Source organism: Zea mays, chromosome 1 (genome assembly GCF_902167145.1).
Source record: "Zea mays cultivar B73 chromosome 1, Zm-B73-REFERENCE-NAM-5.0, whole genome shotgun sequence".
Taxonomy (NCBI): Eukaryota; Viridiplantae; Streptophyta; class Magnoliopsida; order Poales; family Poaceae; genus Zea; species Zea mays.
In genome coordinates this window covers 97,704,267-97,722,598 of record NC_050096.1, presented here as the reverse complement: position 1 = coordinate 97,722,598, position 18,332 = coordinate 97,704,267, and the positions used below count along the sequence as shown (strand labels likewise).

Below are 18,332 nucleotides of genomic sequence, written 5' to 3'. Positions count from 1 at the left end.
GTGGTCGCCCACGCGCAGCGCCACGTTGCCCACCTCCGAGCACCACGCGTCGTCTTTCGACCTCCGTGCGAGATGGACGACGACTGTTGCGCGCGTGGGGAGGGGTGAGGGCGAGGATGGCGGGGGCGATCACAGAGGATTTGGCTGCCGTCGTGCCCTGCCTCCCCTTCGCTCGCTGGTTGTCGCCGACCAGATGGTCGTGCCCAGCGCGGAGGAGGACGACACGCGGGAGGTGCGCGACAGCGGTGCTGCCCCGACAGGGGTGGGGTTTGAAGCTAGGGGTGCCCACGCGCAGGGAGGGGCGTTGCCTCGGCCGATCTCCCACCTCGACGTCGAGATTTGTGAAGATCATGGAGGCGCCCGAGGCCGAGCTGGATTTGCGAAGGTGAGATTTGTTGTGGCGGCTGAGGCCCGATTGGACGGGTGTGGGGGAGAGGCTGTCGCAGGCGGTGGCAGGGGCAGACGAGATTGTGGAGGCGGGGGCATAGTATACCAATGTGGACGCCTACGTCGCATTCCTCCCTCCCACCCCGATATCGAGATTTATGGAGATTTACGGAGGCGGTCGAGGCCATGATGTATTTGCAGACACGAGATTTGTTGAGGCGGCTGAATCCTAGTTGGACGGGTGCAGAGGAGAGGATGTCAGGGGCGGTGGCAGGGGCAGGCGGGATTTGTGGAGGCAGGGGCATGGTATACCAATGTGGACGACTACATTGCGTTCTTATAGAGTAGTAGAGATATATGCTAATATTTAATATTATGTAGGGAATAAAAATAACAATATATGATATTATACATTAGGATAATTGTATCTTATATAATTTCATATAATATGACAATTTTGAATATTGTGATAGACTAGCAACGACTAAGGCTATCTTTAGCAACTCTCCTATCACATCTCTTATCTTATCTCTTATTTCAAACTAAGCTTTATAAACACCATAATTAATTAGATCTATCTACAGTGCAAAATAACGATCATATACAATTAGGGGTGAAAACGAGCCGAGTCGAGCTTAGCTCGGCTTACTGTAGCTCGGTCACGCCAAACCAACGAGTTTAGCCATAAACGTTGTCGTAAAATTATAATATAAAATTTCAAAATAATTAAGTAACATATCTTAAATTAATTAAATAAATACAATATTAATATAATACATAAAATAGATTAATTTTATATATTAATTTCAAATAACATAAATTGATTATCTATTTGGTACCAACACTATATGCTAATTAAAATAAGATTTTATATAATAAATTGTTGTTGTATCGAATCACGAGTCTGTTTAGGCTCACTTTTTTCTTGAGCCATAAAACATGTTCATTTCGGATTTGTTTTAGGGCTAGTTTGGAAACTCAAATCCCCTTCAGGATTAAAAGGGATTGGAAAGAAAATTAGTTTATTTTCATCTTAATCCCCTCAAATCCCGAAAGATTCCTAAAGTAGCCCTTAAACTTCGAGCCACTAGGAGCTAGAGCCCACTCGTCGAGCTAAATTTTGTAGACCTTTATACAGTATCCGTTCCATACACCGAGAGAAATTTTGAAAATATTCGAACCAACCATCGTGTCCCTCTCCATCCACTCGACAGGCCCCACTACCATTATCCGCCCGCCGCCTCAACTTTCGTTCCGAAACTATCCTTACTAGCTCACTTTTCTCCACCTCGTATGAAGTCAAAGAAAAAAAAACGTTGAAATTTCATCGCATCAATTGTAGGGCTATCACCGGTCGTTCCCTTTTTAATATTTCAAACTCTACTCTATAAATAATTCACTATAATATAAAACAATATTTTATACATTCTATACACACTTCGCTCGAGATGACTAAATGAATCTAGCTTGAATCCTACATAAGAGATGTGATGTACACTTCTAGTAAAACAGCTTGAAATCCTTTCTGAGATAAATAAGGGATATTTTGTTTTTATATATTAATTTTTAGTCTTACATTTTATTTTAATTTATTTTTTAAATTACTAATACATAAACTAACATTTGTTCGGCTAGCTAACAATGTTGTATAAATTTATAAAGATAAAATACTATAGAAGCCGTAGCTGGATTAAAACCATAACAAGTTCCAGCGAACAAGCATAGTTTACATATTTGATAATTTAGTTTGATAATTTAGTGATTAAAATAAAATAAAATATAGAGACTAAAAACTAGTCAATAGAAAAAATCAGACACTTCCTATACTAAAAGAGCTCTTCACTAATTTCATTTCACCAAAAAAGCAGTTCCCGCTCGACGACTTGCAAAAGGGCGGGGGCAAAACCGGAAGAGAAATAGAAAAAAAGGAAGCAGTTACGGATTGCAGCAGCGACGCCTCTGTCAGTCTATCTTCTCGGCTCGCACACCTCAGACACAGCCAGGCAGCGGAGCGCTCCCCCCTCGATTCCTTCGCTTCCTTCTAGAACCTTCCGCTCCCTCCGTTGCAACAGTAGCACAGAGCTTCCTCCTCCCCCACCCCCGAAGATGACGACCATGGAGAACGTGATCGTGCTCGTGAACCGCATCCAGCGTGCCTGCACCGTCCTCGGCGACCACGGCGGCGGGGACGCCGCCGCCTCCCTCCCTACCCTCTGGGAAGCGCTCCCGACGGTCGCCGTCGTCGGCGGTCAGGTCTGCCTCCTTTCCGTCACCTCTAGGTGCTTGCTCGCCTAGGATTTTGTTCCGTAGCTTAGTTACAGGGCGCTTAATTGGGCGGCCATGTACAGAGTTCGGGGAAATCATCGGTGCTCGAGAGCATCGTGGGGCGAGACTTCCTGCCTCGAGGATCAGGTAGGAAGAGATTTTTACCTTCTTTCTTCACGGAATCATCTTTTTTCTTTCAGTTCGAAATTTTATGGTTTTTGGTTTGTGTTTGGATTGGAAGGGATCGTGACGCGTAGGCCACTCGTCCTGCAGCTGCACAAGACAGAGGCCGGGGTGCAGGAGTATGCCGAGTTCCTTCACATGCCTAAGCGCCGCTTCACTGATTTCTGTAAGAAACCTTCGATGTCTTCAATGATATAGGGTTATTCTTCTCCTAAGCTACTATGAAATTGGTTTGTTGGTAAGCTGAATCATAGTATAATTGATTGGCTATGTTTACTGTCGCAAGATGCACCGTTCACTGAAATCAATAATTGTATTTCTGCCAGCAGAAGCAGTCTCTTACTACTATTCAGTTATTAACGAATTCGGTTCTGCCACTGTGCAATTGTATTGCCTCCTATTTAAGTCTCTTCAAAATTTCTGCTCCATGCGGATGACACTCTTAGGGTGCTTTTGGTTGCGGGACAGCCTTATTTAAGAGATCGTCCCATCCCGTCCCGTCCTGTCATTGCAACCAAACACACTCTTACCTTATTTGGTATGTTGCACCTGCCGTTGCCATTGGGGTCTAAGAAGTATTTGACTTGTGTAGATGGCACGATCATCTTTGTGTTTCCCATGTTGTGCTGCTAGTTCAAATATCATGTGCATTTTATCATGCTTTGCAACATGTATTCGTAAGTAGAATGCATAAAATTAGTAAGAAGCAGTTGCCATTTGACCTCATAGTGGATTTGCTATTTTTCAGTACATAGAAATGGCTGAAGTACTTATCTCAGGTGCCAACAACTATTGTTCTCTGCAGCTATTGTGCGGAAGGAAATCCAGGATGAAACTGACAGGTTGACTGGAAAGACAAAGCAGATATCTCCAGTTCCAATTCATCTCAGCATATACTCTCCACATGGTATCTAAGCCCTGGGCACAACCTGCCACTGCTTTTTTCAAGAAAAAAAATAAAAAATGGAGATTATTGCTTTTAGTTGTTGAATTTAAAAACCTCGGTTGAGTGCTATGTGTATAGCACTATACCCTTTCTTTCTGACAAAAGCTGCATTGCAATGTTTTTTGTTTCCTTTTATTTTCTTGGTCATGTTTTAATAAATGAAATTGATGCTGGTGGATGTTTTTTGTTGGCTAGTTTGTAGAGCAGTTGATTTATATGCAAAAGCATCTCTGAGCTCCTGAATCTTTGTAGTATATATTTATTTACTCAACAGTCGATTATTGCAGTGGTCAACTTAACATTGATTGATCTGCCGGGCCTAACCAAAGTTGCAGTTGGTATGCAAATGCATTTATTGTTTTTGCTCACGTTCTTGTATTAAGTGGGCTATTTCAGGAGAAGTTTCATTGGTTATGTTGTCTCTTTCAGAGGGGCAGCCTGAAAGCATTGTTCAAGATATCGAAAGCATGGTGCGTTCATATGTTGATAAGGTATATATGATTCACATCTCTTTAGAACTGATTATGACCTTGACATATTGTCTATGGTGTTGCTTAAATTAAAAGATGTAACACTTGCATCATTGGTAGAAGTGCACCTTTAGTGGTCATACAGAATGCTTTAGCATTATCATTCATTTCTCCTTCAGAATAGAATTAAAGTCACTGATGTTTACCTTGCTATTAGTCATTGTTCTAAAAATAGCTAGCTATAGCATTTTTAGAGGGCTACCTCTACTATATTGCCAATTCTTTCGCTATTGCACCTTACAACGATTCCACTAAACACTGCTATTTGTCTTTTGCCACAATTTTTTTAGCACCACTAATGCTGACCGAGTCAGATATTTTTTTTGAATGCAAACCGAGTCAAATATTCACTCTTTGCTCTAAATGAATATACTTATAGGCCTCTCCTTTGTGTTTTTTACTTCAATGAATGATGTAATGAATACCTAAAGGTTTAGCCTGAATAGGAGCGAATGGAAAACATGTATCCATGTGCCTGAACCTTGATTTATGGTTTCTATTGGGTTTCAACTCTGCCGTACCCCGATTTGTATGGGACGAAAAGACTTTGTTGGTGGTGGTGTTGAATGATGTAATGAGCAATTGAGTAACTGTTGAGTTTATTTCTTCATTGTTAATTGAATGAATATGATGTTGATTATAGTCGTGAGTATATTGATTGATTAAATGACTGTTAATACATGGGACATGTATCCTAGAGCATTTTATATGTATTCAAGGGTTTCTGTTTATGAAATTTCATTAGTTTCATTTTTTTCTTAGTAATTAATTGACAATTTCCATTTTTTCATAAAACCATTAAATGAAATAGCTTTGATGTATCCCGCTGTAACTTTTTATGTCTCTTGGTGGAGGCCATTGCTAAATAGGTTGGTCCACTATTTAAAACCATAACTTTAGTTGAAAATAGTGAGGAAATCCTCTGTATAGTCTATTCAAGAGCATCTAACTATAACACTTGATCTCACGAGCAGATCTACTAAGTGTAAGACTGGGTATAATTCCTATAGCATGGATTGTATTATTATGCCTGCTTATCTTAATTCAGTTCCTATTCCTAACTTCCTATACCTACTCTATGTTTTGGCACTTTGCTTATTGCATACGATTATATTCTCAATCACATTAACAAGGCGTCTTGAATTTTGTATTTCTTTGCAGCCGAATTGTATTATATTGGCTATATCTCCTGCCAATCAAGATATAGCGACATCAGATGCAATCAAGCTTGCCCGGGAAGTGGATCCAACTGGTATGAATCAAGATAGCGCACTTGTTTTTTCACAGTATATTACTTTTATTAGTTGATGATACCTACTTTGATTGTGACTTTGAATAATTGTGTATTTTTTCCAGATATTGTAGAATTGTGAAGTCCTTGATGTATTGCATAAGGGATGATGACATATATATAGAGTCAAAGGGAACCCTAACCCTAATGGGCCGGCAACCCAACAGTGGTGGCGGCCCACACACAGAGAACACACACTGTCTAACATCCCCCGCAGTCGCAACGGGGGCACCGCATACGATGAGACTGGAGTAGAAGCCGAAGGTAGGACCCGACGGGTTGAAATCCCCCCGCAGTCGCAGCGTCGTGAGGGTGCGAATGCTGTGGCTGGAGAAGAGATCGGTGTGCACTCCAAGAAGACGATAGCCCTTGGATGCCGAGGTAGCCGAAGTCGAGGTGGCCATGGTCGGGAGACACACATCAGTAGCCTGTTATTCGGGAGGGGTCGACGTTCGAACGTCAATGATCGGCGGGGCGACACAAAAGAACAACAACAGCCTTAGGGTCTTCTTGCTTCTTTCCGCGTCCAGTCGTCGAGGAGCCCTGCCAGGGAGGCCGGCTGCAGCGCATGCGTCTGCGTCGGCCAGGATGGCCGCGCCCGCGATAGAATAGAAGGGGTATCGACGGATCCGGTCGGGAAAGCCACGTCAGCGATGGTTCCAGCCATGAAGACGATGATCCGGCCAAAGGGACAACAGAACAAGCTGGGAAGGCCGCGATAGCGTGGATCCGATCGGGAAGGCCGCGCAGCGAGGAACCAACGATGGCGGCGACGAAGGGGGAGGGCGGCGGGGCGGGTCCAGCCGGGCAGGGGCCTACGCGGACCTAGCAGGGGGTTGACGCTAGTGACGGGAGAAGCACGAAGAAACGGTAGGTGCTGCAGGGCGTCGATGCAGGCAGGGAGGTGGCGGCTGCTAGCGCACCTGGCTGTTGTCGAGGCTATGGCGGCGGCTAGTGCGCCAGCCAATGTCCACGGCGGCAGCGCTCGGCCAGCGGCGGTGGCGACCGCCCGCTAGCCCGGCAAGCGACAGTGGCGCCCACGCGTGGCTGCACAGGCAGCAGGCCAGGGGCACACAAGAGTGGGGTGCCACGTGGCCCCTGGGGGCTCGTCGGCAGCGAGGGCTTGCCAGGGGCGGTCGACCATTAGGGAGAAGAGGGAGCTCGACCACCATTGCTGCGCGCTTGGGGGCTGAGGCTGACGACTCGGCGTTGCAGGAGACTGACGCATGTGTCCGCGCCGAGGGGCCACTGGGGGTGGCGGCGCGGCCTGGAGGGGGCGCGCCAGGGGCGGTACGGTCGCGCTGGTGAGTGCAGGCCACGACGGAGGGAAGGTTCGGCGCGGCGGGTGCAAGAGCGCTGGGCGCCGATGACGCGTGCAGGGCCACAGGGCAGCGAATCCGGGAGGGAGTGGAGGAGTAGGGGACGAGGCTGGCCATGGGAGAGGGTTGGCTGACGGCTGGGAAGAGCGCCGACGGGGCTCGGCAACGAGCGCACCGTCGTCCGCAGCGAGATCCAGCAGCAGGCGATGCGGGAGCCGGCGCTGGTGCAGAGCAGAGGAAGGGAGCAGGCGTGCCAAGGGAGAAGGAGGGAGCCGACGTGAGCCTGCCTGCTTGGGGAAGAAGAGCGACGTGGAGGAGGGGCTCGCTAGGGACGACATCCTACCAGACCTGGGCACGATAGGGGGGAGCCGGCCCCAGGAGGGAAGGATGAGCCTCCCGGGGCGGCGGCGCGGAAGCCGGTGGCGGCCGGACCTGGACAGGCGGCTGGGGGCTGAGTACAGAAAAACCCTAACCCTAACCTAGTTTGATACCATGTAGAATTGTGAAGTGCTTGATGTATTGCATAAGGGATGGTTACATATATACTCCCTCCAGTGCAGTAAAGGTAGTCGTTTAGGACATGATTGTGCATACCAAGGAGTGATTAATTATCATAGAGTTTTCCCTGTTTGCCTCTATTAAATAGGGATATGGGTGCATTAACGTCACTAAAACAATCAAACTTGATTGGTTGCTGCAGCAGCTCCAAGGCATTCTAGACTGGAGGTCTCAAGTTCGATTCCTCTTAAATGCATCTTTTTTTGTGCAATTACTAGGGGCAACAACGTCCAAATCTCAGACCCATGCGCGCTATGACTTCTTTTTGTGCACGCTCGGTCACGCACAGGATGACTTCTTTTACTGCACCGGAGGGAGTATAGAGTCATAGGGAACCCTAACCCTAATGGGCCGGCATAGAACACACACTGTCTAACACATATGTCTAATAAAACCTTCTCTCTGCTGTTTTTGAAACTTGTCCATATCATCTGTGCTTGTGAATAATGATTGATAGGCAAATAGCCTCTTAACAGATCACCAAGAACTTGCAACACAAGGTAGATATCAACACAAGGGTCTTGGTGGCTGGAATGAATTGAGCCTTTCTGATTTTCCTCCTAGCTTTATACAGTGCTGAAGCCTGCAATTGTTGCTGTGATAGCCTTTTAATTAATGCAAAATATTACACAAATAATGTGCCTATTAATCCTATTACTCCATGCTGAAATCTAGCTAGAGTCAACCTAGACACAGATTATTTCCATCAATGATCTCATGCACATCATTTTAGGATAAAGACCATCTGCATTGTTTCAGTTTGCTGGGTAGAACCTGAGAGCATTTGTGCTAAGCATGTGGCAGGTTGAAACATGCTACAACTCTGTAAATGTAGGGCATTTTGTACTAATTGATTATAGACTTCCCTTGTTACTCTACCAGTTTCTAACTGAAGTTATCGTGTTCCCTAACCATTTGTACAATGGAAAATTAGGACATGACAATGACAAACCTCATTTGAAGTATGTCTGTCACCTTTTCATGTCTATAAGTCCAGAACATTCAAAGTTTTGTTGTTGAGGCCACTATGGTTTGTTTATGATGGATAACTATGGTATGCACTGACAGGGAAGGAGACACAAGTAGTGTTCAAACTCTTGGCTTGCTGTATCTTAGTTTCACGGTATGTAGCAAAATTCTAAAATCTAAAATGAGGTAATAAATTTGTAACCGTGTGCATCTTTTGATGCAGAGGGTACGATATGATTACTCCATTATCTAAATAAGTGCCAGGAAATCATGGTTGTGAACACTAATAAAATAAGAGAATTTGAAGCTGTAAACTCATGTCAGCTACTAGATCACCTTTGGATGTGTAAGAAGTTGACATAAGAGTAAAGTGGAATGATTCAGGAGTTTTTCCGAGTGTCAGTAACTTGACTTAGATTACTTTCTCTTTCTCCTCCAAAATTAAGGTTAATTATCATTTGAGGATCTCCATGCTTACAAAGTCCTATCCTTTCGATTCGCCTAGTATATTCCTTGCCTGAGGATCATCTTAAATTTCTTTAGGTGAGAGGACATTTGGTGTGTTGACAAAGCTTGATTTAATGGACAAGGGAACAAATGCACTTGACGTATGTGTCTGTGGTCTCTTGTTCTCTGTGACTTTTTTGTTTTTATTGCCATTGGGCTCTGTAATTTCCCCTGCTTCTTTATTTCCAATTAGGTTCTTGAAGGAAGAGCTTACAGACTGCAGCATCCCTGGGTTGGAATTGTGAACCGTTCACAAGCAGATATCAACAAGAATGTTGACATGATTATTGCTAGGCGAAAAGAGCAGGAGTTCTTCGATTCTAGTCCTGAATATTCTCATCTTGCCAGCAGGATGGGTTCAGAATATCTTGCTAAACTTCTTTCACAGGTTCAAGAATCTTGCAATACTTCTATTTCTAATGTTAGTGATCTAAAAATGGTGGATGATACAGTTCTGTTTCCATCTTTCAGCATCTAGAGGCCGCGATCAGATCACGCATTCCGAGCATAACCTCTCTGATAAACAAAACTATTGATGAGCTTGAATCTGAGATGGATCACCTCGGTAGACCTATTGCTTCTGATGCTGGGGTAATCTTACTGAAATTTTAAGCTAAAGTGCATTGGATTAAATGGACACAGAGACATCATGTCTATTCTTTTGCAGGCTCAGTTGTACCTCATCTTGGAGCTTTGCCGTGCATTTGACAAAATATTTAAAGAACATCTTGATGGCGGGTAAACCACATATCAATGTTTTTCCTAATTGATTTACTGTCAATCTGATTATTTTTCTGGGATGTCCTTACATCTGAAATGCAACTGTAAAATTTGTAGCCGACCTGGCGGTGATAGAATTTATGGGGTCTTTGATAACCAACTCCCTTCTGCTCTGCGGAAGCTCCCATTTGATCGTCATCTCTCCGTGCAAAATGTGAAGCGGGTTGTTTCACAGGCAGATGGTTATCAGCCTCATTTAATTGCTCCTGAGCAAGGGTACCGTCGGCTGATTGAATCTTCTCTCAATTATTTTAGAGGACCAGCGGAAGCCTCTGTAGATGCTGTAAGAAATCTTCTTCCCGTGCTGATTGCTTCCTTTTTTATGGGAAAATGAAACCCTAATTGATAGATAGGCTGCGGTATTACAAGTACTGCATATATTCTACCCCTAATGTGTTGGCCTCTAGGCCCATAACACACACATACAAGTAGTCGAACACCCCCTCGCAGTTGAAACTCTAGCCACGGAAGATGTTGAAACTGGAGCAGAAGTCTGAGAACGAGGGAAGATCCTTAGTGAAGATGTCGGCAAACTGCGATTCCATCGAGATGTGATAAACACGAACGTCCCTGGGGAACAAAGTTAAGATTGATCTCAACATGCTTCGTCTGCTGGTGTCGGACGGGGTTGAAGGAGAGGTAGACGACACTGATGTTGCCGCAGTAGACAAGTGTACTCCTGGGAGGGGGTTGTGAAGCTCATGGAGGAGTTGGCGCAACCAGCCACCCCACTAGCAACAGCCCGGTACTTAGCCTCATCACTGGAGTGGAAGACCACGGTCTCACACTTGGGGGACCAAGAGATGAGGTTGTCCCTAAGGAACACTATGTAGCCGGAGGTGGACCGGCGGGTGTCTAGGCACCTGACTCCGTCAGCATCGGTGTATACGACCAACTCATGGATGGAGGAGCATCGAAAAAGAAGCTCGTAGTCCACAGTACCCTAAAGGTACCGGAGGATCCACTTGGTCGTTCTCAGGTGCGACTCCCGAGGATCATGTATGTAGAGACAGACCTGTTGGACCGCATACCAATATCCTGCCTGGTAAAGGTGAGATACTGAAGAGCGTCGACAGGCTCCGGTAGGGAACAGGGTTGCTGAGAGGAGCCACCATCATTAGAGACCTTTGCCTATGTGTCTACCAAGGTTGCACATGGATTACAGGCCAACATGTCAGCACGCTCTAGGATATATCTCGGGTGCACTTACCCTACTAGTAGACCTGATCATGGACCACCCGACCCGCCCGAAAAAATCCTGGCTCGACCCGACCAATGCAATGGGCAGGTATGGGCCATAAATTTTGACCCGTAATAATTCATGGGCCGGGTACGGGCCGTTATTTTTGACCCAAAACCCGACCCAACCCGAAAAAACCCGACCCAAAGCCAAAAAACTCGACCCGGCCCGAAAAAACCCGACCGACACGTTAAACAGGGAGGCACGGATCGGGTATGGGCCGTGATAAATGGCCCACAACCCGACCCGAACCCGACTCGATGTTTGAACAGGTCTACCTGCTAGAGAAATAGATCATCCGGGCGACGCTCAACAACAATCCCTAGAAAGTGGTGAAGAGGACCCCAAATACTTCATCGGAAACTCATGTTGATGGGTTTTAATGATTCGGTGCAGGAGACCCGAAGAAGAGGCAGTGAGCATAATGTCATCAACATACAAAAGGAGGTACACGGTTTCACTGCCATGCCAGTAAATGAACAGAGAGGTGTCTGACTTAGCCTCAACAGATCCTAGCAAGAGCAAATAAGTGGCATACCTACTGTACCAAGCTCTAGGGCCTATTTTAGGCCATAAATGGACTTGTTGAGTTTGTAGTCCATGACAGGGTCAGGGTGTGCAGGCTTAACAAAGCTGGCAGGCTGGCTGCAATAGTCGGTCTCTGTAAGAATACCATGGTGAAACATTCTTGACATCAGCTGTTGAACCAGCCAAGAGCGGGAGAGGACTAGTGAGAGAACAACATGTATGGTAACAGGCTTCACCACTGAACTGGATGTCTCATCATAGTCAAGTCTAGGGCGCTGAGTGAAGCTCTAGGGAACCAACCGAGCCTTGTATTGGTCTAGAGAACCATCCGCCTTCCGCTTATGTATCCAGATCCACTTGTCAGTCACCACATTGCCACTTGGGGGATGGGGCACCAAGTCCTAGGTGTGGTTAGCAAGTAGGGCCTAGTAAGTGAGGTTCGGCGAGGGCGATATGAACGAAAGACGACACGGGGGAGACCGACAGAGAGGATGTTGCGGAGAGGATAAGAAGGTCGATAGGGTGAAGAACCCCAACGGCCTGTCGAATCGCCATTCGGTGGACATGGCGAGGGTCGCGATGAAGAAGAGGATGGTAGTATGGTACACTGTCAGCTCAGCCTAGGAGCGGGGTGGGCACTCGTTCGTCACGTCGCTGATAGACATGCACATAGTCGATGTTAGGGATGGCAATTTAACGAGCAAACCCAAAAATGACGCGTATCTGGCCCAACGGGTGCCGGTACGGGTGAAGATTGACCCACACCTAATCCGAAATTTGGATTATTCTTTATTTTGTGCAAAAATGATTAAGAAGCAATAGTATTTATTTTGAAGAAGTAACTTAGCGAATGACTCATGAAATGTTTTGTTGCTCTCAACATGAGAAGGCTCAAAATCTGTAGATATAACTCAATTATTGCTGGTACTTAATTGCTTATACCTGAATTATTGCTTAAAAGTGTACATTGAGTAAAACCCCGTAGGTGACACGAAACCCAACAAGTTTGGGTGCGGGTTTAGGTAGACTTCACCGGTGCGATTGCAGGCGGGTTTTTACCCGACTCGAACCCGACCCATTGCCATCCCTAGTCGGCATAGCGGGGAAGAGTCATGCCAGCGAGGCAGATGGGGAGGTGACTGGTGGCGTGGGCAGGATCGGAGAAGTCGTGGTCAAAGTCGGTGGTGGGGTGTCGGGTGCTAGGGGTCACGAGGGCTCCTGTCTCGCATGCGAGAGTAGCTGACTAGGTGGTTGACTAGAGGGAGCCATGGGGTCAGTCTCAAGATGAAAGTCGAACTTGACGATGTAGTCGGTGGTGGAGTTGGAGGGGAACGAGAAGGAAAATCAGACTTGATGAATACGTGACAGGAGACCAAGAGGCGATGAGTGGTGAGGTCAAGGCATCAGTAGCCCTTGTGGTCAGATGAGTAACCAAGGAAGACAGAGGGAGGAGCGGAGGATGGAGCAACCTTATGGGGAGCGTTTGCAGAAAGGTTGGGGCAACACGCACACCCAAAGACGTGAAGATGGCCGTAGGATGGAGGGGTGCCAAAGAGAGCAAAGTGGGACGTGGGAGCACTCATCATCTTAGTAGGAAGACGATTAAGGAGGTAGGTGGTGGTATGGAGGCTCTCAGCCTAGTAGCGAGCGTGAACGAAGGTCTGGAAGAGCAAGGAGCGCATGATGTTGTTAGTAATACGAATCAGATGCTCAGTCTTGCCGTTCCGAGAAAAAGTGTATGGGCAAAACATTCAGAGTTGTACACCATGGGAGAAGAACGAACGAGAGGAGCGGTTGTCGAACTCCAAGTCGTTGTCGCATTGGATGACCTTAATGGTGCGACCAAACTGAGTGGAAACCCCGGGGATGGACTGGACACATGGAGATGTGATCGATCCACGAGTTGTAGAGAGTGGGCCAAGCAGTGTCCCCCATGACCACCCCTCCGCTGCCGGCGACCACCACCACTGGATCTTGCACCCCTCCTAGGCCAAGCGAGGAGGGAGGATGCGAGGAGCCGAACACCAGAGGGCCAGGCGGGCATGATGACAAGCCCCTTGAAGCAGGAGTGGAGGAAGTCGTGCGCAAGGTCTGGCCCCTAGAGCTGTAGAGTGTGGTGGTGGTGTCAAAGTAAGAAGGTGCCTCCTTGGTGATCTCCTCGAGGATGAGGTCATTGCGGACCTTGTGAAAGGAAGGGAATGGGACCGATCAAGTGATCCAAGTTCGGAGGTGATCGTAGCGCTCGTTGAGGCCTCAGAGAAGGTTGATGGATGAGCATGCGATTGAAGATGTGCTCCCTAAGGTCACAAAGGGAGACCACTATACCATTCATCTAGCGTCAGTACTCGATGATGGAGAGGTCCCCTGGACGAAGGTCCTAATGGCGCATCGAGGTGGAGAGCACGAACCTTGTGGTTGTTAAGGAACTACTCCTCGATGGTAACCTAGGTCTGGCGAGCAGTTTTGCCATGCTTGTGAACGAAGTCCTGTAGTTGAACAGTGCCCGTCTTAAGGATCCATGAGAAGACAACACTATCCATCCATCGCTAGGAGGGGATAGCGAGGGATGTCATGTCGATGAGGACGTGGTTGTCAAGGACATAGTGTTGCAGCGTGAGGAGGGCGAGGTCGTACTAGTGAGTGTAGGTGGAGGAAGTCGGGTCGAGGAGGACGAGGACCAAGGAACAATAGTTTTGAACACCCAGTGCCTAGGCGTGGAGGTTGGCGATGACGGTAGCCTCGTACGTCGAAGGGGGGATCGAGACAGGGAGTGCCAGTTAGATCATTAGGTGGTGCTCAGTCTCGCTCTAGGGCAGCAACCGTAGCGGCCTTAGTAGCTGTGAGGGTTGTGGCCAGGGTGGAGTGGGCAGTTGTGACTTTGGAATGGGGAAGAGCGGGTAGTGGAGGCGCGGAAGACGAAGAGGGCCAATACGAGATGCCTTGGACGGTGGGAACCACGCCCAGGCCACCAGTGGTGTCCATGCCACCCTTGCTCAGGCCGGTGGCACCTAGGGCGGTTGTGGCCAGACCTATGCCTAGTCCGGTCGTGGCTAGGTCGGGGTGGCTAGGCCCGTGCCTAGACCGACAATGCCCAGGCTAGGGGTGGCTAGGCCAGTGAAGCTGTAGGGGCGGGTGACCTAGGGACTTGGTAGATGGAGCTGCCTAGGCCTTGGCGGCGGCACCGTGGTGGAGATTGGGGCGACAATGGGGGAGAGGAGTGCCAATGGCCACGAAAGCTAGCAACAAGGGAGATATGGGAGGAGAGGAGGGGAGCGCTGGCCATGGGGTCTTGCCGGTGGCGGTCGCTGCCAGTCTCTGGCGGCGGCTAGGGGAGGAGAGGGCAAGTTGACCTTTGGCTAGATATCAGGTTGGGAAATGAAACCCTAAATAGGCTGCCCTTTCGTTTCCCCCTGATAAATTTTAGCACCTATCACATCGAATGTTTCGATGCTATTTAGAAGTATTAAATAAAATTTAATCACAAAACTAATTATATAGATAAAAACTAAAGGACAAGACGAATCTATTAAGCCTAATTAGTTCATGATTCGCTAATGTGATGCTACAGTAAACATTTGCTAATCATGGATTAGTTAGGCTTAAAATTTTGTCTTATTATTTAGTCTTCATCTATATAATTGTTTTGTAATTAGATTATATTCAATACTCATATTTGACATTCAAACATTCGATATGACACGTACTAAACTTTAGTCGCTGGAACCAAACGGGCAAGGAGACCTTTGGCTGGATATCATGTTGGGAAATGAAACCCTAAATACGCTGCAGTATTACAGATATTACATATATTCAGTCCCTAATGGACTGGGCTCTAGACTAGACCCTTAACACATGCATAGAAAGTCAACTGAAGGGTCTTTTACATCGCTACAGGTGCATTCTGTTTTGAAAGAGCTGGTGAGGATATCCATTGGGGAGACACAGGTTGGCCCTCGGTTTCTTAGAGACAAAGTATCAGTTACACCCTTTTCTCTGTACATTAGTTTCAAAAGTTACTGCATCTTTAGGAGTTAAAACGATTTCCATCTCTACAAACGGAGCTAGCTGCTGCATGCTATAAGGCCCTTGAGAGATTCCGCGAAGATGGCAGGAAAACTACTCTACGGCTGGTTGATATGGAGTCTGCATATTTGACTGTGGAGTTCTTCCGCAAGCTCCCACAGGAAGTTGATAAGACTGGAACTGGAAATCCCAGAAATGCCAATCCTCCTGCTCCTTCGGATGATCGTTACGCTGATGCACATTTCAGGAGGATTGCTTCTAACGTGTCCTCATACATTGGCATGGTATCTGAAACGCTGAAGAATACTATCCCCAAGTCTGTTGTTCACTGTCAGGTCCGCGAAGCTAAGCGGTCCCTGCTTAACCATTTCTATACTCAAGTGGGCGGGAAAGATGTAAGTAACCTTCTTTGTGTTCTAGCTTGTTCATTCCTCCTCATACCAAATTTTGCAGTACATAAATTCTGTTTTTTTGCAGGCTAAGCAACTTGCAGTACTCCTTGACGAGGATCCTGCCCTCATGGAACGCAGGCTGCAATGCTTTAAGAGGCTTGAGCTGTACAAGTCTGCTCGGGACGAGATTGATGCCGTGTCGTGGACAAGATGAAGGTAACGCATGCCATGCTTGTTAATATATTCGCTTTCTCCATTAGACACATTGTAATTCTACTAGTGCAGAATTAGCAGCTAGCCATTGTGCACACTGATTGTCAAGTATAGCAGACCGAGCACCTGTCTCGTATCTTAGCCTGTTAATATCAGTAGTTGTGTGCTTGACTGCTTGTGTTGTATCTATGTCTCAACTCCCAACTGTTATCAGGTGCAAATTTCTGTCCTTAGTAACCCATGTGCAAACTTGTATGCACGAACGATACCTGGATTCTGTAGGATGCACATGCCGATCTTCTTCCCATGCTGTAGTTAGGTGTAGACTGCAGAACTGGGACTTCTAATGTGAAAATAATGTTTTATGCAACTTGTCATTAGTCAATCACATTATCACACTGTAGAATAATTTTTTGTTGGCTGCGAGCATTACCATGCGATTTGGGGGTGGTCCACACTAACATGTACGCATTGCATGAGACCCTTTCAATAAACAATACTGGCACTGCGTCTGAACATTCTTGGCCTGCTGGACCTGCAAGACACGTCTGCCATCTATCTTAGTTCAATTTGTTAGCGTTATTGCTTGACATTTTCCACATCCGGGATGAATGACGCGTGCTGCGTGCGGTGCAGAATCCGAAACAGGTCAGTCAACTCCCGCATGATCCTTGGTCAATTTCACGATACTTATTTGCCCTGCTCGCGTTCTTTTCTGGTCAGTTGCGCGCTCTGTTGATGTGACCCTTTTGGTCCGTCCGGGAAATCGTCGCCTGCTGGCCATGGATTCACGCTTTCTAGAGGACGTGTGTTGCCCGCCGTGCGCCCTTCCATGAGTTCCCCGCATAGAACAGGTCGTCTTCTGGAACAGAAAGGCGAAGCGCGTGGCGAGCTGTCCTGATTTTGACGAGTCCATGCATCTTCAGCAGATTGGACTGGTCGCCATAAGAACACGAAACTGTGATTAGGAGGCATACACGTCATCTGCTAGTGTTTCCGGTGAAGTCAGTTGCCACCATGACCTGCTAGGCAGAAATAAATATGCCCCTATTAATCGGGCCTTGATCTGTCGTCCTCATTGCTGAAAACCTCACCCAAATTGCATCTTATAGCACATTCGTCGCCATGGATATGGTCATTGGCTGTGCCGGCTGTGAGCTGTCAACATTTTGTACAGTACTACATTTCCAAAATCTAAACCGGGCATCACTGCGAATCCGTAATAGCAGTGCGATATGTATAAGACATCTAAAGGTGACAAATACGTACATATAAAAATCTAAAGTAAAATATGTCTAGGTATTTAATATATAGAGGCCAAGATATAAAAGGCGTTAGGAATAAAATATATTACATCCGCCTCCAAAATAAAATCGTTTTAGCAAATTAGCATGTTCATGCAATACTTAATATATATGTCTAGAATCATCATCACCGATTTAAATGTAGACATAAAAATACTCCTAGTGAATGGATATGGCGGTTGGTCGATTAAGGCACGTCTAGGCATCTATCTAGTGAGTGGTCGACTAATCTCCTCGTGCAGGCCTTCCTCTTGCAGCTTACTATAATTTTTGTGCCGCTGAGCACCACCCCAAGGCTTAAACCAGAGTTGGTTGCACTTGCACATGTCATCCCGTGGCGCTGCTGCTCGCCACATGTCAGGCACGGGCAGCGCCCACGCGCTCCATGATGCCTCGTCGGCGGACGGACGGGAGGGCGTCGTTGTTCGCAATCGCATGTCTTGTGCGCGGGGGTAGGGGCGGGCGCTCTGTCGCGTCTCCCCGCCCTGGTCAGTGGTCACCCCACCTGCCCCTCCTCCTTGGGAAACACTATTCAACTGCTCCTCCCCGTCAGCAGCTGCTGCTTCTGTTGTCTACCGTCAAGCCTGGCCAAGCGCTGTTCCTGTATGCATATGGAAGCTTCGCCCTGTCGCGCATGTCGGTCTATCTCTGTCGAACACTTGGCACTTGGCAGCACTATTACTACTACTACTATTCAGTATTCACTCATGGAGTAGTATGCATACTCCGACGGATATACCATAGGAAAGAACTCGAAGATGGCAGAGCAATAATAATCAAACAGAGACTGCATATGTGCGCTGTCCAGCGAACAATTCTGTACCACTGTACTGTACCTGCACCGTTTTAATGACGTGTGCCGGCGTTTTTGTGTACCATTTCTTTGACGTTTGACTT

At 46.9% G+C, this 18,332-nt stretch overlaps 1 protein-coding gene across 1 annotated transcript; it reads left to right on the top strand.

The window, feature by feature from the left end:
• The first annotated feature begins 2,277 nt into the window (after positions 1-2,277).
• Positions 2,278-17,198, top strand: LOC103637681 (dynamin-related protein 1E). Its single transcript, XM_008660291.2, has 15 exons — positions 2,278-2,640; positions 2,736-2,799; positions 2,894-3,001; positions 3,641-3,742; positions 4,069-4,119; positions 4,211-4,272; positions 5,473-5,563; positions 8,992-9,056; positions 9,149-9,343; positions 9,427-9,546; positions 9,623-9,693; positions 9,793-10,018; positions 15,398-15,448; positions 15,532-15,921; positions 16,004-17,198. Exons 1-15 carry the CDS (start codon positions 2,494-2,496, stop codon positions 16,130-16,132), a joined length of 1,872 nt encoding a protein of 623 aa, XP_008658513.1. The 5' UTR covers positions 2,278-2,493; the 3' UTR covers positions 16,133-17,198.
• Positions 17,199-18,332: the final 1,134 nt, after the last annotated feature.

Excerpts from the sequence above, each read along its gene's own strand:
- LOC103637681 (XM_008660291.2), top strand. The coding sequence starts at position 2,494 with ATGACGACCATGGAGAACGTGATCGTGCTCGTGAACCGCATCCAGCGT. Across the intron at positions 9,344-9,426 it reads TTGCTAAACTTCTTTCACAG|CATCTAGAGGCCGCGATCAG; the intron begins GTTCAAGAATCT and ends TCCATCTTTCAG. Across the intron at positions 9,694-9,792 it reads AAAGAACATCTTGATGGCGG|CCGACCTGGCGGTGATAGAA; the intron begins GTAAACCACATA and ends TAAAATTTGTAG.